At 36.7% G+C, this 19,147-nt stretch overlaps 2 protein-coding genes across 4 annotated transcripts in view; one reads left to right on the forward strand and one right to left on the reverse strand.

Annotated features, from left to right (window-relative positions):
* Positions 1-19,147, reverse strand: part of ANO3 (anoctamin 3) — a 131,896-nt gene that overhangs the window by 45,773 nt on the left and 66,976 nt on the right. For all 3 annotated transcript variants that reach the window (XM_006753961.2, XM_006753959.2, XM_006753960.2), the window contains one exon: positions 17,441-17,501. In XM_006753961.2, coding sequence (XP_006754024.2) covers positions 17,441-17,501 — 61 coding nt within the window. The remainder of the gene's footprint in view (positions 1-17,440; positions 17,502-19,147) is intronic.
* MUC15 (mucin 15, cell surface associated) lies at positions 2,359-18,193 on the forward strand. The gene is made up of 4 exons (XM_006753958.2): positions 2,359-2,597; positions 10,723-11,417; positions 14,004-14,153; positions 15,990-18,193. Exons 2-4 carry the CDS (start codon positions 10,748-10,750, stop codon positions 16,148-16,150), a joined length of 981 nt encoding a protein of 326 aa, XP_006754021.1. The 5' UTR covers positions 2,359-2,597; positions 10,723-10,747; the 3' UTR covers positions 16,151-18,193.

Below are 19,147 nucleotides of genomic sequence, written 5' to 3' on the forward strand. Positions count from 1 at the left end.
AATAGGAAAATAATAAACTTGTCTGTTAAAAAACTATTAGGTGAGAATGACCCCTCTATTTCTCTTCACATGGAATACTGAAACAACTTTCATCATCCCTAAAGAAATTTTCCAGTCATTTATTTCCATTGTATTTATAATGAATATCATAAAATATATAACCATTGTTATTTATTTTTTTATTAATCAAATATGTCTTTGTTACTTAGTGTCCATGCTTCCTTATAAAAAATATGAATTCAGTTTATATTCTGTTTCAAACTCATCATGTGCTATTAATGAATTTGATCTATGGAAACAGATTCCCTGTGTGTGACATCAGCATCAGGCATATTATGTTAAAGGATTTAAAAAATAAATAAATACCATCATAAATCTAGAAGGATGTTTTGATTTTGAGACATAGTCCCAAACTACTGAATTTTCAGACCCGTCAGTGACAATATGTGTTTCGTGTTCTGGAAAGTCCACTTGTGAATGGTTCCACCATTTCAGACAAAGAGAAGGTGTTTCTTCTTCCAATATGTATTGTGAGACTTAATTAATGGGTGTGAAGCAGTTGGCGAGTGCCAGAGGTAAAGCACCACAGTAGGTAATGACAAAAGAAAATACGTAAGCATTACACTATGTGTCATCTCAGGTGCTTGAGTTAATCCGGCGAAACAAGACCCAACATGGGAATAGTTTTCCTAGAACATGGTATACACCTGGAAATGTATCGAAGTGAGACTTGTTTGCTTGCTAAGAAGATACTTTTTAACTTCAACTCAGGTGATTTTAAAAGGTTTCTGATCACAACTAAATGAGCAAAGTAATAACTAAGGCATTAAATTTACCCATAGTTTGCATTTTTATTTTTAGCTTTCTTCCAGTATGCTCATGACAGGAGAGTAAATGAGGTCTATTTCTAGGATAAGTTCTAATCATTTGGTTATGATTGTCAGGAGGACAATGATGAAAAGGATTCTGAGGCCATAGGGCAGTGAAAGCAGATAATTTTAGTAAAATTGCCTTGTAATTTCTATGTTTAGTATAGGCCATAATTAATGGTCAAGTCAGAAAATGGTAATGCTATTCATATATGTACCTAGGAAAACTCCTAAGGTTGTGACACACCCAATCCTGGCAACTCATGTTTAGTTCTCTAAGTATGGATATAAAATATGTTTTCAGTTGAATTTTTCCCCAGTAACTGACTGATCTGAAAAGAACCAATTGAATTCTATTAAGCCATTGCTTAGTAACCAGTGTTTGATTAAATTTAACTTGCTTTTCTTCATACCAGTGCAGTTACAGCTTAAATATCCTTTGAGTGAACATTTTTTTAGGGGTTGGTTTAATTTATAATCAGCTCTAAAAGGCCTTTGGGCTTGAGAAAATTGAAAACTATAGAATTACCTTGTTCTTTCCTGGGGTCAATTAACTGGGCAGATTCTTTGCATTCAACTTGAAGCTCCTGGACCTTAGCTAAAGTTTCATTTTCTCACTCAGCAACTGGAAACCAATCTCCTTGCACAACAGAAACTAAGCATGAACCTCAGGCATACTGAGTTGAACAGACCTTGGCGCCAGTCCCCAAATATTGATGTGCAGAATATCCCAGAAAGCGCAGTTTCACTCTTCTCCCTTTCACAAGCCTTGAAAGGAAGTGAAGGAAGTGTGCCAGGTTGTTATTCAACTCTCATATTTAATCAAGCGTTACCTGGGCACTTCTGAAACTCTCCAGCTTCTGAATTGAGAGTAAAAGCAGAGAGAATACAGGATGGGAACCACTTAACCGAGAAAGCTCCCAGGATTACTCAGGATCATGTGGCCATTTTGAGACTGGCCCAGGTCCTCTCCAGACTTCTAAAAGTCAGCAACAAACCCATCTTGGTCCTGGTGATTATTTCTAACTTAAAGCTTACAGCTTTCAAAAGGATCCCAATACACATCAGTTCACTTTGTGTTAAGTGTAACTCTCTAAAACGGATCTCAGTGCACTGCAGACCAGGCTCCTCGCTACTGAGCCCACTACATTTTCTCCACTCAGGTTATAAGTTCACTAAGAAAACATCCTACTATGGGAAAGGAAGATTTGTTTCTGAGTCAAGAGAATGACATGCGGCCAGCACACAGCAACAGGTGCAGGGCGTGACTCCTTTTGGTTTCCTCACCTGCAAAGTGGGAACCCATCACAGGTCAGAAATTCCTGATACACCAGGGACGTTACCAAAGTCTTTGTCCTTTTTTTTTTTACTTAGGGCTAGAGATAAATGCCCCTTGTTTTGCCACCGCTTAAGACAACTAGCCTGCCCTGAAATCAAAACAACCAGCCTATGAAAGCTAGAGGGTTGGACTTATTTTTTTAAGGCCTGAATGGAGGTGGTATCTTCATGCTGACAGCTGAGAAGCAGGTCAGTCAGGTTCTGGGGTGCTGCATTACACAAGCAAGATACAGCCAGCTCCGCCTAATTTTGTTTCTCTGGCACCCTCCTGCTTAGTGAGAGGGCGCCACATTTAACCCATCTGCTTTCTCTAATGCATGGCAGCCTCATTTCAGCCAGGAAAGCTGTGATATTTCAGTTCCTGTTTGTAAATACCTCCTAGACTTGAAGGTAAGTTTGTGCTGGGTGCTGGGTTACACAGAATCCCTCCCTCCCCCAACCTTGTGTCTGTCTGTCTGCCTCTCTCTTTTTCATTGATTTTCCAGAGAATAAAAATGAGCTCAACTTTTGTCAGAACAGTCTGGGAAGTAGCTACAAAGACCTTTATAGAGACAGGTAGCGATTTCATTAAGTAATTACCTTGAAAATGAGCATTTGCACTGTCGAGCGAGTTAACTTTAAGAATTACTGCCAAATTTGCTAGATGACGAAACCAACTGAAGAGCTAAAATAAAAACATTACTTAAAACATACCTGACTAGGAGAGTCTTCAGGTCCTATCTTAGTAAAAGTTTTAAAACATTTGAAGTGCAAATTGTAGCAGGAATAGAAATTGAATATTTAGATTTAAATTATGCATTTGGGCTTCAAGGTTGTTGCTAAGGTATTGGAATATGATAGTTGAAACAACAACAACAAGAATTTTCTAACATAATGAATTACATTCCCAAAGATTTTCTTTAAAGACTGGCAAAATATTGTGTATATACTTTTACTTAGCATGGTGGGTACACATGTCCACCACTCATTGGAGATCGAAAGGCTAAGTCAGTTGCTACAGAAGGCATCCCATGGAAGAAAGATGTAAATACAGTTTCTTAAAATTAGTTTCAGTTGTAGCTATGTAAGGTTCCTATGTGAGATGTTGGTTTACCGTTCACCCACCTTCTATTTGATCCATAGAGGCTGTTGCCCTAGAGAGTGAAACTTAACAGAAAGGTGCAAAGCCCATGCTTGGGAATCTGGGTCCAGAATATTTCTTTTGGAGACATGTCATTCTTTCTTTCTACGCATGACACTCTTTTACCTAATTATTTCAGTATTGAAGTTTATGACTGAGAACACCCAAGTTAGCAGGGAGTATGACAGTCTATTTTTTTTTTCTGGATTTATGCATCATACCGTGATTTAAATTAGACGATGTTCACAAACTTCTGAAACTTGTTTGTATGTGTTTTTTTTTTTCTTTCTAGGAAAGTCAGGGTTTTATTCCCCCCCCCTTTTCCTTTTAAAAGAAATAAAAGTGAAGGGCCTACAGTTCTCAGGTACAGTCCTACTTTATGTTAGTTAAGTCTTCTCACCTTTCATAAAAGAGGCATATATAGAGGCATCATTTCTTATGTCCTCATTTATTGTGGCTCTTTCATATAAAGAAAGTAAAATACTGCCCAAGATTGGAAAAGCCGCTCATAGTGACGCTCAAGGTTTGCCTGGGACACTGGCTACATGTCAGACTGAGTTTCCCATGACAAAGACAAACAAAACCCATCTGTCTTACTTTGTAGCCTGAACGCTCTAACTAGATGTGATCAACAGCAACTGAGAGAGAAGTGGCACAGTAAATACTCTTTAAGTTACTTCACTACAGAAACATGTTTTTATATTATCCTCTCAGCGTACCTCAACTAATGCTTTTATTTAAAGTTTCTGGATTTGATTGAGTTTAGAATGACTAGCATTTCTCTTCCCTTGCCCGGGTTGATTCCTTGACACAGAGCAGGATACTCCCTTACTTTCAAAGCTTGGTATAAGATGGGTATGACTCAGAACAGGGACACTGGCAGAATAGTGATTTTATGCATTTAAGGAGAAGAAAATTATGTACAGAGAGTGCGGATTTGCCTCCCTTAATGGCCATAGTTGCTTTCTCTCTCTCTCTCTTTCTCTCATCACCCAGCCCTCCATGCAAAGTAGTAATGTGAAACCACTTTTTAGTGCCAGCAACCAAGGAAAGGGAGAAAATAGTGTACTTTCTCTCCTGTAAAGGAATTATTTAAAAAACAGTGAAACTCACACTGTCTGAAAGTATATTTTACAAGTTATTCAATACTAGAAATAAGACAAACATTTCAATATATATAGAAAGGATTAGAATCTGTGTTTAAGCTATCACAAAGTGGATGGACATTCTCTTTCTCTGTTCCCTTTATGATTGATAGAACTAATCTTAGAATTGTGTGTGTGTGTGTGTGTTTGTGTGTGTGTGTGTAATGATCTCAGCTTTGTTCCTATGTTACATCCTCAAAATTCCTCTTGGGAATTTCCACCTAGGGGCAAAAAGGGGCAAAGAACAGGAGAGTGAATGATGCTGTCTGGTTGGTTGTCCTGAATTTCTCTCCGATGACAACTTCACTTTTCTTTCATCCCATCTTCTGTTTCCCTCTGTACTGCACCTGCTTGACAGATGAACTTGAGCACATACAAGCATGCCATCCATCATCCAGCATAACTTAATTTTACATAACAAGTAACGCAACATCCTCTAGGTCAGGGGTTCTCAACCTTCTGGCTCTTTAAATACAGTTCCTCATGTTGTGACCCAACCATAATATTATTTTCGTTGCTACTTCATAACTGTAATGTCGCTACTGTTATGAATCATAATGTAAATATCTGATACGCAGGTTGGTCTTAGGCAATCCCTGTGAAAGGGTCATTCGACTGCCAAAGGGGTCGCGACCCACAGATTGAGAACTGCTGCCTAAGTATTTGAATTCTAGAGATGGTGACAAGTTGAGAGGAAAGTGAAAAAAGAAAGAGTACACTTTTATTTCATTGCCTTCTGACGCTCCTCTACCACCTCCATTAGCTTTTGCTGCTTATAACACTCTTATTCAATTCAGAGTAGATTGAACAAACATATAAATTGCTTAGTCTTTACTCCAGCAAAAGTCCAGGGCTAAGATTCAATTCCTGGCTGCTTCTATCCCTTTAAGACGAAGGGATCTGAGGAAGAGGTATAAAGTGGTTCTCTTAGAAGCCAAGGAGCAGAAGCAAAGTTGTCCCCCATTACCATGCTTGGACAACATGAATAAATCAATATTCACAAAAGCCTTACCCACACTGGTATTAATTTAGAAATAAACTTCAAATAGTATTTACAGCATTCTGTCTTATCCCTCTCTGCCCTTTCTTTTCCCTGGAGATAAGTTATAGACAGTAACAGAATGCTTAGCCCATTTGGGGTATTCATTCCTTAGGTTTTCACATTGCAATCAAAAACTGGGTGAAGGGTAGAGAGATCCTCTTGGTTGCTCAATGTTACAGGCAAAGGGAAACAGGAACAACAAAGCTCACTTTGTTGACTCCTGATATATGGATTCTCATTATAGGAAAGGAACAAGAAAACTCAATGCCATGTTCCTCGTGTAACGTTATGAGAAAGTTAGAGGAACAGCTAAGAGATGCTTTTCCCCGCTCGTGACCACTTCATTAGGAAGATAAAATAACCAAAAGCTTGGGTACAGAAAACCTAAATCAAACTAAATAATAATAATAATAATAATTACAATTCATAAACTAATCAGATCACCGGTAGTAGAATAATAAAAAAAAAAGACTATAATGTTTGCCACAAACCTGACAGAGTTCACAGGAGAAGGGTGTTTTTGAAAAGGTCCATGTGAGTATTTTTAAACTAAATGGAATCGCATTTTAAATGTGCTAGGTGAGGAATCAGTTTAATGAAATGTTGGTGAGCTTACATAGGTCTGGGGAAAATCACTTGTTTTGTTACTGCTAATCTGTAAACTACACACTATAGGTGCCCATCTACAGCACATAGAGACAATTGTTAAAATTTTCTTAAATTAGGATAAAAGTGTATATAGTATGTTTGAGAGGTACTTAACATAGAAGGCCCCATTTTTCCAGTATTTAAAAATGGGATTATACTTGCTCTGATTAAAATAAAATTTGTAAAAGCTGTGCTAAGACAATGTTGATGGGAAGAGTTCTATCAAGCAGCTAAGTACCAAATTCTGTATTTCTTTGTAACATTTCTGACATAGTTGATTACTAGCTTTAATGCCAAGATTTGAATCCTAACCTTATTTCTTTTTTTAAAAAAAATATTTTATTGATTTCAGAGAAGAGGGGAGAGGGAGATATAGAAACATCAGTAATGAGAGGTCCGCCATAGCTGGATTGACTCAGTGGATGGAGGGTCGGCCTGAGGACTGAAGAGTCCCGGGTCCGATTCCAGTCAAGGGCACATGCCTGGATTGCAGGCTCAATCCCCAATAGGGAGCATTCAGGAAGCAGCCAATCAACGATTCTCTCTCATAATTGATGTTTCTATCTATTTCTCCCTTTCCCTTCCCCTCTGAAATCAATAAAAATATATTTTAAAAAAATAATGAGAGAGGACTATTGACCGGCTACCTCCTACACGCCCCACACTATGGATTGAACCCACAACCCAGGTATGTGCCCTGACTGGGAATTAAACCATGACCTCCTGGTTCATAGGTCAATGCTCAACCACTGAGCCATGCCGGCCGGGCCTAACCCTATTTCTTTAGTGTGTCCCTAGTTGTGTGTCCTTGGACATATTATTTACATTTTATGCCCTATTTAACCATCTGTTAAATAGGATTAATAATCCCTTTCTCATTGTGTTTTAGTAAGAATTAAAGGATAAAAAATGTAAAACATGTGATATAATAAATGCTTAATAGCAATATGTTTTCCAGTTATTTTTAGGACCTAAATCCATTTTCTTGGTAATGACAAAGAAATAAATGAAATGTAAATAAACAAAATTATCACAAATACAGGCACCCATGTAACCCCTATCAGGTCAAGAAACAGAGCATCCCAAGCACAGAGAAGCCCTTTCCATGTCCACCCAATATTTCCTCTCCACAGTGACCACTTTCCTGACTTCTAACATTCCAGTTTGTTATCTGTTTTTGAACTTTATATACAGAGAGTCACCAGTACAACTGGCATTTTAGCTCTGTATTAATATTTCTGGTAATCACCCTTATTTCTCTATGCAGCTCTAGTTTGTTAATTTTCACACATGAATCTACACAATTTATTAACCACTCTGTTAGTGATGGATGTTTAAGTAACACTTTTATATGTCTGCTTTATATGTAAGCTTTGCTTTATAAGGAGGTTTTCCTGAAGTGATTAGTATAGGGCATGAGAGATATTATATCCTAAAACCTCAGGAATCCACATATGGACTGCTTGCTAAAAGCTTTTGAAGAGAAAAGTATAGCAGGATGTATTATAGATATATTTAAGTTGTACCATTATACAAGAAATTGTTACGCAAGGATGACAAAACCAAAAGATAACCAGAGGTGTACACAGGAGCTCTTCAGATCCTACTGAAAAATCATAAAGGTTGAAAATAGTTGTAAAACATTTCTGGGAGAGCTTTTAAAAGAATAGCTGGTAATAGTGGACCAAAATAATAGCAGTAGCACCTCCTCCTTTTACTCATCTCAGTCATTTAGGAGAGTTTTAGTGAAAAATAAGCTCTGAGGTTTAATTCAAAGAATATAAAATCAGTTTTCAGACTTTTTAAAAAGGAGAAATAGCCTAATTTTTTAAAAAAGAATAACTGTTTCACCTGGCTGGCATGGCTGAACCAGCAGGTCACAGTTCAATTCCCTTTCAGCGCATATGCCCAGGTTGTGGGCTAGATCCCCAATGTGGGACATGCAGGAGGCAGCTGATCAATGATTCTTTCATCATTGATGTTTCTATCTCTCTTTGACTTCCTCTCTGAAATAAAAATATATTTGAAAATAAATAAATAAAGTAATAATTATTTCAATGAAAAACACTTTACATTTTAGCAGCTAATTACTTTGGAGTCAGTAGACTTGTCTTTCAGTGTTGCCTCTTCCATTTACTAGCTTCCATTACTAGCCGCTATGAACCTCAGTTTCTTCATCTGCAAAATGGGAATAATTAATCCAACCTATTCTTTTTGTCTGAGGGGATCATTGTGATAATCAAGTGAGAGATTATAAACTTTGTCCAGTGCAAGACATTTAGAGAATATTATATTTTAACTAGAGGCCTGGTGCATGGATTTGTGCTCGGGAGGAGGGGGGTGTCCCTCAACCTGGCTTGCACCCTCTCGCAATCTGGGACCCCTCGGGGATATAGCAGGGCACCAAGTGGCAGTTGGACAGGGAGGAGCCCAAGCTGGTGCTGCACTGCTTGCACTCATCCCAGCCCACTGCACCTGCCACCGCTGCTTGGTAGCACTGATGCGGAGTTGGGAGAGGCTCCTGCCACTGCAGCTGTGCTGGCCAGCCATGAGCCCAGCATCTGGTTGAGTGATGCTGCCCCTGTGGAAGCACACTGACCACTAGGGCTCCTGTGTTGAGTGTCTTGCCCCTGGTGGTCAGTGTGCATCATAACGACTGGCTGACTGGTTGTTCAAGTCCTAATGGTTGCTTAGGATTTTATATATACAGACAAGAGGCCCGGTGAATGAAATTTGTGCATGGCGAGGGGGGGGGGGTCTCTCAGCCCAGCCTGCCCCCTCTCCAATCCAGGACCCCATGAGGGATGTCTGACCGCCAGCAGTTGGACATCCCTCTTGCAATCAGGACCGCTGGCTCCTAACTGCTCACTTTTCTGCCTGCCAGATTGCCCCTAACCACTCTGCCTGCCTGATCACCCTTAACCCCTCTGCCTGCCTACCTTATTGCCTCTGACCACCTCTGCCTACCTGCCTGATGCCCCTAGCTGCTCCCCTGCCAGCCTGATTGCCCCTAACGGCTCTTCCCTGCTGGCCTGATCGCCTCTAACTGCTCTGCCTGTCTGCCTGATCCACCACCCCCCCACCCCTCCTTGGCTTTCTCCAGAAAGATGTCCGGAAGGACATCTGGAAGACGTCTGGTCTATCTGGTCTAATTAGCATATTACCCTTTTATTAGTATAGATAATAAGAAATAAAGTTAATGTCTATTAACTGCTTACTTTAGTCCAGATAGTTTTTAGTGTGTTTGAGAGGTACTTAAGGTAGAAGGCCCTCTTTTTCCAGTGTTTAAAAAATGGGATTATATATTGCTCTAATTATTTCAAATGATTTACTCAAATCATTCAATTTAGAAAAACAATGTGAAGTCAGTGTAATTATGATAATGATGATGATGATAAAGCAATTGCTTGTTATGATAATTGTTTTTCATAGATTATTCATGACAGATGCCTGAATTTTAATATAAATCTAATTTCAAAAACCTCTCCCCCTATCCTGCTATCTATAAATTTGTTGTACTTCTACACTTATAAGCAAAATTGTGTGCCTGGGTTGGAGTTCAGGACTATGGTTTCAAATCCCAACTTTACCACTATCTAGCTAAGTAATTTACCACACAAACTCCCAAATATATCCTTCATTGACACAATAAAGAAATATAATTAAAGGTTATCCTAAAATCCAAGTCTTTCTGATTTTCCTAATCTGAAATTAATAGAATGGAGAGCATCATAAAAAGTATTTTGAAAAACAAATGTTAATTTCAAATTCAAATAACTTAAATTAGGTATAATAAAATCTTTTCAAGTGGGGTCTCTGACTGACTCACTTTAAAGTGGTACATTTAGTGTATATTCAGTAACATCATTTTCATAATATTCCAAATTACATCTTTAAAAAGAACATGTTTTCCTAAATAGGTTGAAAAAACCAGCCCGCTCTACATACACTATATTTATGTTTTAAAAATTTTACTTAGCAGTTCATATATAGTGTGTGTATGTGTGTGTGTGTGTATGTGTGTGTGTGTGTGTGTGTGTGTGTGTGTATTTTTAACTTGGCCCAAGCTAAATAATCCTTGAAATAATGGAATAGTGGTGTCTGGCCTGACAAAGTTTCTGCATGGCATTTCCTTAGAGCAGCGGTTCTCAACCTGTGGGTCGCGACCCCTTTGGGGGCTAAACAACCCTTTGACAGGGGTCGCCTAAGACCATTGGAAGACACATATATAATTACATATTGTTTTTGTGATTAATCACTATGCTTTAACTATGTTCAATTTGTAACAATGAAATTGGGGGTCACCACAACATGAGGAACTGAACTGTATTAAAGAGTCGTGGCATTAGGAAGGTTGAGAACCACTGCTTTAGAGGGAAAAAAAATGTTATATAGAATATAGAACTCAGTCATTCTAATTTTAGTACACAATTCAAAGAAAACAAACTTTTGGAAGTGAGAGTATGATATTATCATCTCAGCGTTATGTATCTAGATTTTTCACCACTTAAAAGTGTAGATTTTCATTTAATGGTTCAAATGGTTGTTATTTTCTTTCAGATCCCCTATACCAAAGAAGGCTACAATGTTGACCTCAGCCCAAACTCTATTGCTTTCAACCTTGTTTAGTTTACTGTTATTTGTAAGCCATGGAAAAGAAAGTCTGGAACTAAACACAACACAAAACATTGCAGAAAGCTTAAAACACATGGCAAAAGAATACGTTCCTTTGAAAACTGGAGCAGATTTCAACTTAGGTAAAGAAAATAGAGAAACTTCCAATCCCAACGCAAGAAATTCCTCTCTTTGGGATCCATCAAATAAAAGTGATGAAACAACAGATTTTGTGGATAATTTGACCACAGACTCCCCCAGGAGTCCCACACCCACACCTGTATTTTCTGGAAGCACTTCCTTGATCCACAGCTTTGTTTCTAAACTGCCTCAGAACTCAACTGCAGGAGATGAAAATTCTCTGTCCGTTTCATCACCTCCCAATGCTACATCTGCTGTATCCTCAGTGGAGTCCCTGGCCAATGATACCATGAAAACTGACAACAGTTCCATTACAGTTAGCGCACTTCCCTCGGCGTTAACCACCACGAACCCCATGACAACGGAACCAGATGGATGGCTTAACATTACTAATGATAGCTTTGTGGGGTTTACCCCCTATCAGGAAATGACTCTACAGCCCACCTTAAAATTCACCAATAATTCAAAAATCTTTCCAAATACATCAGATCCCCAAGAAGGTAAATATAAACAAATTTAACTTTCTTTTGGTGTGAAAGAATCTCCATGTAAATCATACAGATTACAACTATAGAATATGCCATACCAGCAGGGGTGGGGAATGTCCAGTCAGCAGGCCATGTAAGGCCCGGGAAATTTGGTCTGGCCCTGTCCAAGGCATTAAGGGGAGGTAATTAAATGTTTGACCAATATAGCAAGCTAATTTTTTAAAAATATATTTTATTGATTCTTTACAGGGAGGAAGGGAGAGGGATAGAGAGTCAGAAACATCGATGAGAGAGAAACATCGATCAGCTGCCCCCTGCACACTCCCCACTGGGGATGTGCCCGCAACCAAGGTACATGCCCCCCATCGGAATCAAACCTGGGACCCCTGAGTCCGCAGGCCGACACTCTATCCATTCAGCCAAACGGTCAGGGCTAGCAGGATAATTTTTAAGTTAATAATTTTGTATGGCTTTTGAATGATGTTATAAATATCCAAATAGCCTTTGGCAGAGAAAAGGTCCCCCACCCCTGTGACTAAAGAAAAAGAGGAGATCACAGTAGCACAGGTGGTCTCCCTTTAAGGGTAACCATGATATTCACTGGAAATAGTGAAGGGATTTTAGAACTTAAGTCAGCATATACTTAAGTGAGATAAAATGAGACGTAGGGTAGGCTGAAAAGACTGAAGTAGTGATACAGCTTGGAGATACTGTGTAACAATTTTTACTGAATTTTAGAGAGACTACTTGAACTTTCACATGCTTTTAAGAATACTATACAACTGAACTTTAAAAACATATGAATGTTGGTCTCAAATATTGAAGTAAATGGATTTATTAGTTATCAGATACCACATAATCACAGGAAAATAGAACACTGATATTTTTTAAAAAAGTAAATAAATTCAACAAAAGGAAATCCTCAATTTTTAGTTTAGTACTTAATGACCACCACAAGAAAATTGTAATATGGGGACAGTTTTATGTTTCATTCTTAGGGATTATTACATCAAGATTTAACACATAAAGTGAAAAATTGCTAATATTTAATGAAAATTCATTATATTTTATTTTTTCAGGTCTAATAATGTTTCTGCTTCCCTGAAACTTAAAAATATACTAGTCCCCCCCTATGAAGTCACCAATTTCCAATAGAACTTATTTACAGATTATATTAATTATATTAACACCAAATCATCCATATACCTATATCTATATCTACTAATATATATACAGTATATATTATATATATTCCTATTTGAAGTTGTTGCCAGTGAACAGGAAAAGTTTTAAATACTGAAATCTAGGCTTTACTATAGCTCTGAAACCAATGTATTGTATGTACATATATTTTCATTTTAACTTTAATTAAAAATTTTTTAAATGTTTTTTTTAAATTAATTTCAGAGAGGGGAAGGGAGAAAGGGATAGAAATAGCAATAATGAGAATCATTGATTGACTGCCTCCTGCATTCCCGCTATTGGGAACTGGGCCCAAAACCTGGGCGTGTACTCTGAAGGGGAATCAAATCATGACCTCCTGGTTCATGGGTTGACACTCAACCACTGAGTCACACTGTCGGGCTAGTTTTAACTTAAACATATCAGTTTCATTCATACATACTCTAACATCCCATCAGAAATATATTGCTTAAAAATACTATCTCTTTTGTCTCTCTAAACGTAAAATACATATTGAAAACATATTACTTATTCCTACCAGGTAACTTTGCTTCATTTTTGTTTTAGTAATAATTTTGTTAACTTTCCAATGTGGAGGTTAATTTTTTAAATATATAAGGTTTCATATAGAACCAGAGACTCTTTAAGACCCTTTACCTAGCTAATTAGTAAGCTTCTCAAGAAATTTTAAAAAACATTAAAAATAAAATACACTAAATTTGAGTTCATGGAGCAGTAAGTAGTTTATTTATGATAGTTTTCAAATAAGGTACTTAGTAAAGGGGATGATAGGGTGAAATTTTGGGTTCTCTTAAACTCAGACCTACACATCTGTTCCCTATGTGTAATGCACTGACAATATAATGCTTTGATCATTATTCTGATTTTTCCTTATAATGCCTTTTCACTTGGAGTTTTGTGGATTCATTTCCTATTCCTCACTTACTCCTATTAGCTTTTTACTTTCAAATTATTATAGAAACAAGATCAAAGTTCATTTTACCATTAAAGTTCATCAGAGATTTAGAATTGATTAAAGACAATATAGCATTTAACACAGAAATTATGTCCTAATGGAGCACACTCACGGCATTTCAGTACTATTAGTGTTGATGAGTAATGAGGCATAATTATAAAACTAGGACTTACAAGTAATTCAAAATAATTTAATATTTAAGGTTTGTTTTTATTAGGAAATATATTTTGCCAATATATCCCAAATATTCAGTACTTTATATACATATATATATATGTGTGTGTGTGTGTGTGTGTGTGTGTGTGTGTGTGTGTATCAGCATTATCTAATATTTTTAAAAATGTTAAATATTCTTTGTGCTATACATGTATATATGTCTGTACTTTGAACAATTATTTCTATTTCTTGTTTATAAATTGTTTTTCTTTTTTTCTCTCTAGAGAATAGAAATACAGGAGTAGTATTTGGGGCCATTTTAGGTGCTATTCTGGGTGCTTCCTTGCTTAGTCTTGTCGGCTACTTGTTGTGTGGAAAACGAAAAGTGAATTCATTTTCTCATCGGCGACTTTATGATGATAGAAACGAACCAGGTAAAAACAACTTTCAGAACTTCACCTTCAGAACTTCCATTAAGTGGGGATTGCTAATGGTGATTACATTGTCTAGACAGGGTTCAGAGATTCATACAATAGAAATAGACCAAAGATTTATTCTGTCCTACTCTCTGTTCCTCAAATAGTAATAGACCTGTGAGAAAAAAATTTAAAATAGTTGAAACTGTTGCTCATTGCATAAGAATTGATTTTAATTAATAATCCCAGAACCTAAAATAAATCTATTGGGAGAGAATAGTATGAAATTAAGAAAAAATGGGCAGTTTTGTTAGTGATTGCAAAATCATCCATTTTCATTAGTGTTGTAGTTAAGTAGCAGTAATTTGAGCAAAGACATATTCTAATAGGAGCTCTTCAAAAGTTTTACAGATATAGTCACCTCATATTAATTATCTTAATGAGTCTCTAAAACAGAATTTCTAATGAGTTGCATATTAAGCTACATAAATCACAATTTACCTTAATTCTGTAAATTCATGTGGTGAAAAAGAACCATAATACCTATGAATAAAAAATGGAACTGCTATGAATGAAGCACTGAGTAGAACCTTAATAACACAATGTATAGAACACAAATGAAGTCACTTCGAATGCTTGATTCTTCCCTGTTTTCTGGTTTACAGGAGGGATTCTTGCTTCCATAAAAAAATAAATAACCCTAGTGAGTCCCATTGATAAAGTCTTATTTATTTTTGAGAACCTCAAATCCTAAGTGACATACGGTCCTTTTCAGAACCAAATCCACCACTTAAAAATTTGACTGAATTCTGCCTATGGGTTCCTAGCAATACATATTTTAAAAAGTAGCATTTTTCAAAATAAAAGGATATAATTTCGAACAACATGGGTTTCCAAACTTCTTTTTTAAACCTCTGAATTTTTCCTTTATTTATAATCACTGTAATCATCTGTAAAAAAGCTCAGTCTATTAAATTGATATAATTCAATATATTTTGATTGAGGCATAAGAAAATAATCATACCACCTACTTTACTCCTTCAAGACAGATTAGGGACCCTCTCCCAAACCCCTCAGGGTTCTGGGAGACTAGTTTGTGAAGAGATGGCTGAAGAAATTGATAGGATATGAAAATACCTCACTGAATAATTAGATTACTAATCTAATTAGTAGTTAATTACTGCTTCAGTATTTAAAAGTACCTCCTTATTTTCTTTGAAAATACATTCAAGCTCATTAAGGAAATAATAATTGACTGTTGAAAAAAGAAAACAATCCTTTGTTATCAGTCATAAACCCTCAAATACATGATAAGTTGGATCTATCAGCAGGACACACAAGCTTTTACAAGTAGTTTTCTCCTGTCTCTGTGTTCAATGGCTCAACCATAAAGACATGGAGACATGGCTTAGAATAATGGCACTGATTTTCAAATTAATGCTCTTCACTTTTTTAAAAAAAAGTATTTTTCACACCAGAAGTGAAAATTCTGAACTAACTGATAAGACTGAAATCACGAGATTCAACACAATGAGACATAGTCTATCCTCCCTGATAAAAAGTATTACTACACTTTTGTTGTGATTGCTCTCTTGGTTCCTTTAGTTTTGGTCCACCAGCAGGGAAATTCTGGAAGTTAAATTGTTCTCTTAGTTTTAGAAAGAAATATGGCTTGAAAATATCTACTCATTTAAATTTCAAAACTAATATCTGAAAAGCCCATATAAAGGTCAGGTACACTTACCCATCTAGAACAGTACCTAAGGTCTGGCAGATGCCTGAATACATGTGCATCTTTCAAACTGTGACTGAAATACCTTTTATAAAATACCTTTTCTTGGTTACTTTTTTTAGTTCTGCGATTAGACAATGCACCGGAACCTTATGATGTGAGTTTTGGAAATGCTAGTTATTACAACTCAACTGTGAATGATTCATCCATACCAGCAGGTCAAGAAAATGCACGTGATGGTATTCCAATGGATGACATACCTGCACTCCGTACCTCAATATAAAACTAAGGGGAAAAGGGCTTCAGATGGCAAGTGTTTGCTTACATCCTGGCCTTTTCACCAACCCACCTTCCAAAAGCTGAAGCAAGATCACTGTCATGTGGCTTGTGCCAAGAAGAACTGTAAAAGCCTGAGCCTAGTAGCAGAAACATAGAGATGACAAATCATCCAAGGGGTCTCCTTTCTTGCCATTTCTGGCAATGCTGAAACTTATATGGAGTAACCTTCATTTGTATTTTAGTCTATTTTCTTCTCAGTAAGAAATGTTTGTGGGATCACATAAAACTAAAAGATTGTACCTTGATTGCCCTCCTTGATAATTTAATTTAAAAACTTCTTCACTGAAAATAGAGAACAAAATCTACATTTATACTTTGTTTTGGCCAAAAATAAGTCAATGGATTGACACTTCACTGCTCTCCCTGTAGCTCTAATGCCATGCATCACAGTTGACATTCTGTTGAAGAAGCACTGGAAGTAAATTTTTTTTATTTTTTTACATAAAGCTAGAAAGACAGATGGCACAGAACCTCTGTTTCTGAGAAATGTAGAGAATGGAAGTGAGAGACCTGTCTTTTAAGCACATTTTACTTTGCTGCCTTAGCACTTACTAGCACATGGTCAGTCCCTTGAACTGCCAAGTTGACAATGACTTGGCATGCAACAGGGCTGTTAGGAAAGATGACCCTAACCAGGAAAGTAATTGCTTTTCTTCAAAGGATGTCTGAGTTACTTTATGCCTCAATTAACTGGGTAACCTAAAAACTCAATGAGAAATGTTTTGAAAAAAGTCAGCCAAAGCCTGTACCTGTACATAATTTTTACAGTTTTAAGATGTTAGATAGGAACATAATTTATTATGTATTAGACATTACTGATCAATTGTATATGGAATAGATTCTGCATCTCCAAATAGATAATGAATGAGATTAAAAATAGATAAATGGAAATGTTAAACAAATAAAAAAATTTCTGAGCATCAGTTGCAAGAAGTTTAATTTGGATTATGTTTCAGTTTGTTTTTAATTACTATCTGCTTCTGGCAGGGAAAAACACACACAAAACAAACAAAAACTCTTTAGTATAGGTAGGTCCAAGGCTTTAGGGATTAAAGAATCAGATCAAGAAATACATTCCAAATGAAGCAGTGAATATGTGAAGAGGACAAACAAAGCAATAGACTTTGTTGAATTGATACATGGGGTGTGTGTGTGTGCGTGCACATGCGAGTATGAAAAAATACAGTAATAGCCTCAGAGAATGAGGGCTAGGAAGTAATGGAGAATTACTTACCCCATATTGCCATAAAAATAGCAAAGAAGACTGTCCCTCCATTATCAAACAAGTATGTCACCTTAATGGAAAAGAAACAAAACTATTAATTACAGTGTTGGTTATAATAAGCAGGTGATTGCAAATCCTCCCCCTTGGAATCACATTATTCTATAGTTTGTAAATATAAGACATAGATAACTTCATGATTGCTACAGCTATTTCATATAATTTTTCTCTTGGAAAGAGGTAAAGGATCAGCATTTTTCCCTTTGCTTTCCACTTCCCTTTTATTCCTTATGGACTCCATCTTCATTTCTGCTTAGAAATTGTTCTAGCACCTCAAGGAAGTATTTGTGAGCCACAGAGAGTCAAGCTATAGTGTGACCTGTAAGAAGTCAACCTTTCAGTTGAGGAATACCTAGTTGGACTTTTTGTTAGCAAAACCTCCAGGATTGGGAAAGTTGCAAAATGCATAATTCCACTAGTGAGGCAGACTCTCAATGGCATGGTATCACAGTGCCATCCCTCCTCTCTGATAGCTTTCAGAATGGGCCATGGCCCAGTAGGGGCTATAGAAGGTAATAAATTCCATATTAAGTTGTTTTTCAGAAGTTTCATAAATCACTGACAGTAGGATATAGTCCAAGTGTTTTTGAACCAGACATTACCTGAAGTTTTATAGAGAATAATATACAGTTATGTGATGTTATTGAATACAATTTTCAGGGTTGCAAGAATTGTTTGATTTTAATAAAGTATAAATTTAATTTACCTTTGCTTCCTTTCATTTGCATATTGCCCTTGCTATGTTTATAAGTTAGTGAGAGAGATTAAATGTATACAGTCAAGACAATACATGTTTGGTAGTCAAATACATAGTATATCATCTATAGAGAAAATAGGGACACTAATCTCATGGGAGAGAGAGAGACTAGTTAGGGACTAAATAACATTACTAGTATTATAAGGGAAGTGGGAGTAAAACGGTATCTTTATTGCACAGTCTATAGTTCAGAGGCTGCTCAACAAAAGATGTGCTTATTCCCTGCAATGTAGCAATACTGGAAATATCAGTGTACAAAAGATGTGCTAATTTTGATGGTTTGTGGGTAGGTGCAAGATGTCCTAATAGCTGTAAAACTTCTTTGATTGTTAAGGCTCAGAATTTCTAAAAATGTTATAAAAATTGGTTTCATAACAATCATCGGGTACATATTATGTACAGGAGAGAAAAGGACCATAAAGGAATTCTCCTACAGAGCTCATAAAATTACACCCAGCGGGAGAATCCAGATTTTTTGTTTCCAGAGGCATCCCACAGAGATACCTGCTGCTGCCACACAGCTCAACAGCTGTCTGCTCTCCCTTATCAACAGACCTACTGCAGGGAATGGCCTCTTTGAGTGTTAGAACAGAGACTTTACAAAAGGGCACTTAAAAGCACTAATAATGGCTTTCAGAGAAGTGGCAAGTAAAAAACCCATTTTTAGCAACAACCAGGTTCATAGCCATCACTTGTCATAGTTTATACAATATTTTCTTGAAAAAACTTTTTCATTTTTTTGATGTTTGTTTACACATCTCAGATATTTTTTAACTCAATAAATTTAAACAGTAACTTTTTTAGAAATCTATATATGTAAAAGCCTAAGTGACTGTCCAACCGTCTGACCAGTAGCTATGCTGTGCACTGACCACCAGGGGGAAGATGCTCAATGCACAGGC

Source organism: Myotis davidii, unplaced genomic scaffold, assembly GCF_000327345.1.
Source record: "Myotis davidii unplaced genomic scaffold, ASM32734v1 scaffold330, whole genome shotgun sequence".
NCBI lineage: Eukaryota > Metazoa > Chordata > Mammalia > Chiroptera > Vespertilionidae > Myotis > Myotis davidii.

Bases quoted from the DNA above. Each gene is read 5' to 3' on its own strand.
- MUC15 (XM_006753958.2), top strand. From the start codon at position 10,748: ATGTTGACCTCAGCCCAAACTCTATTGCTTTCAACCTTGTTTAGTTTA. The intron at 11,418-14,003 runs GTAAATATAAAC...TTTTCTCTCTAG, and splicing joins TACATCAGATCCCCAAGAAG to AGAATAGAAATACAGGAGTA. The intron at 14,154-15,989 runs GTAAAAACAACT...TACTTTTTTTAG, and splicing joins TGATGATAGAAACGAACCAG to TTCTGCGATTAGACAATGCA.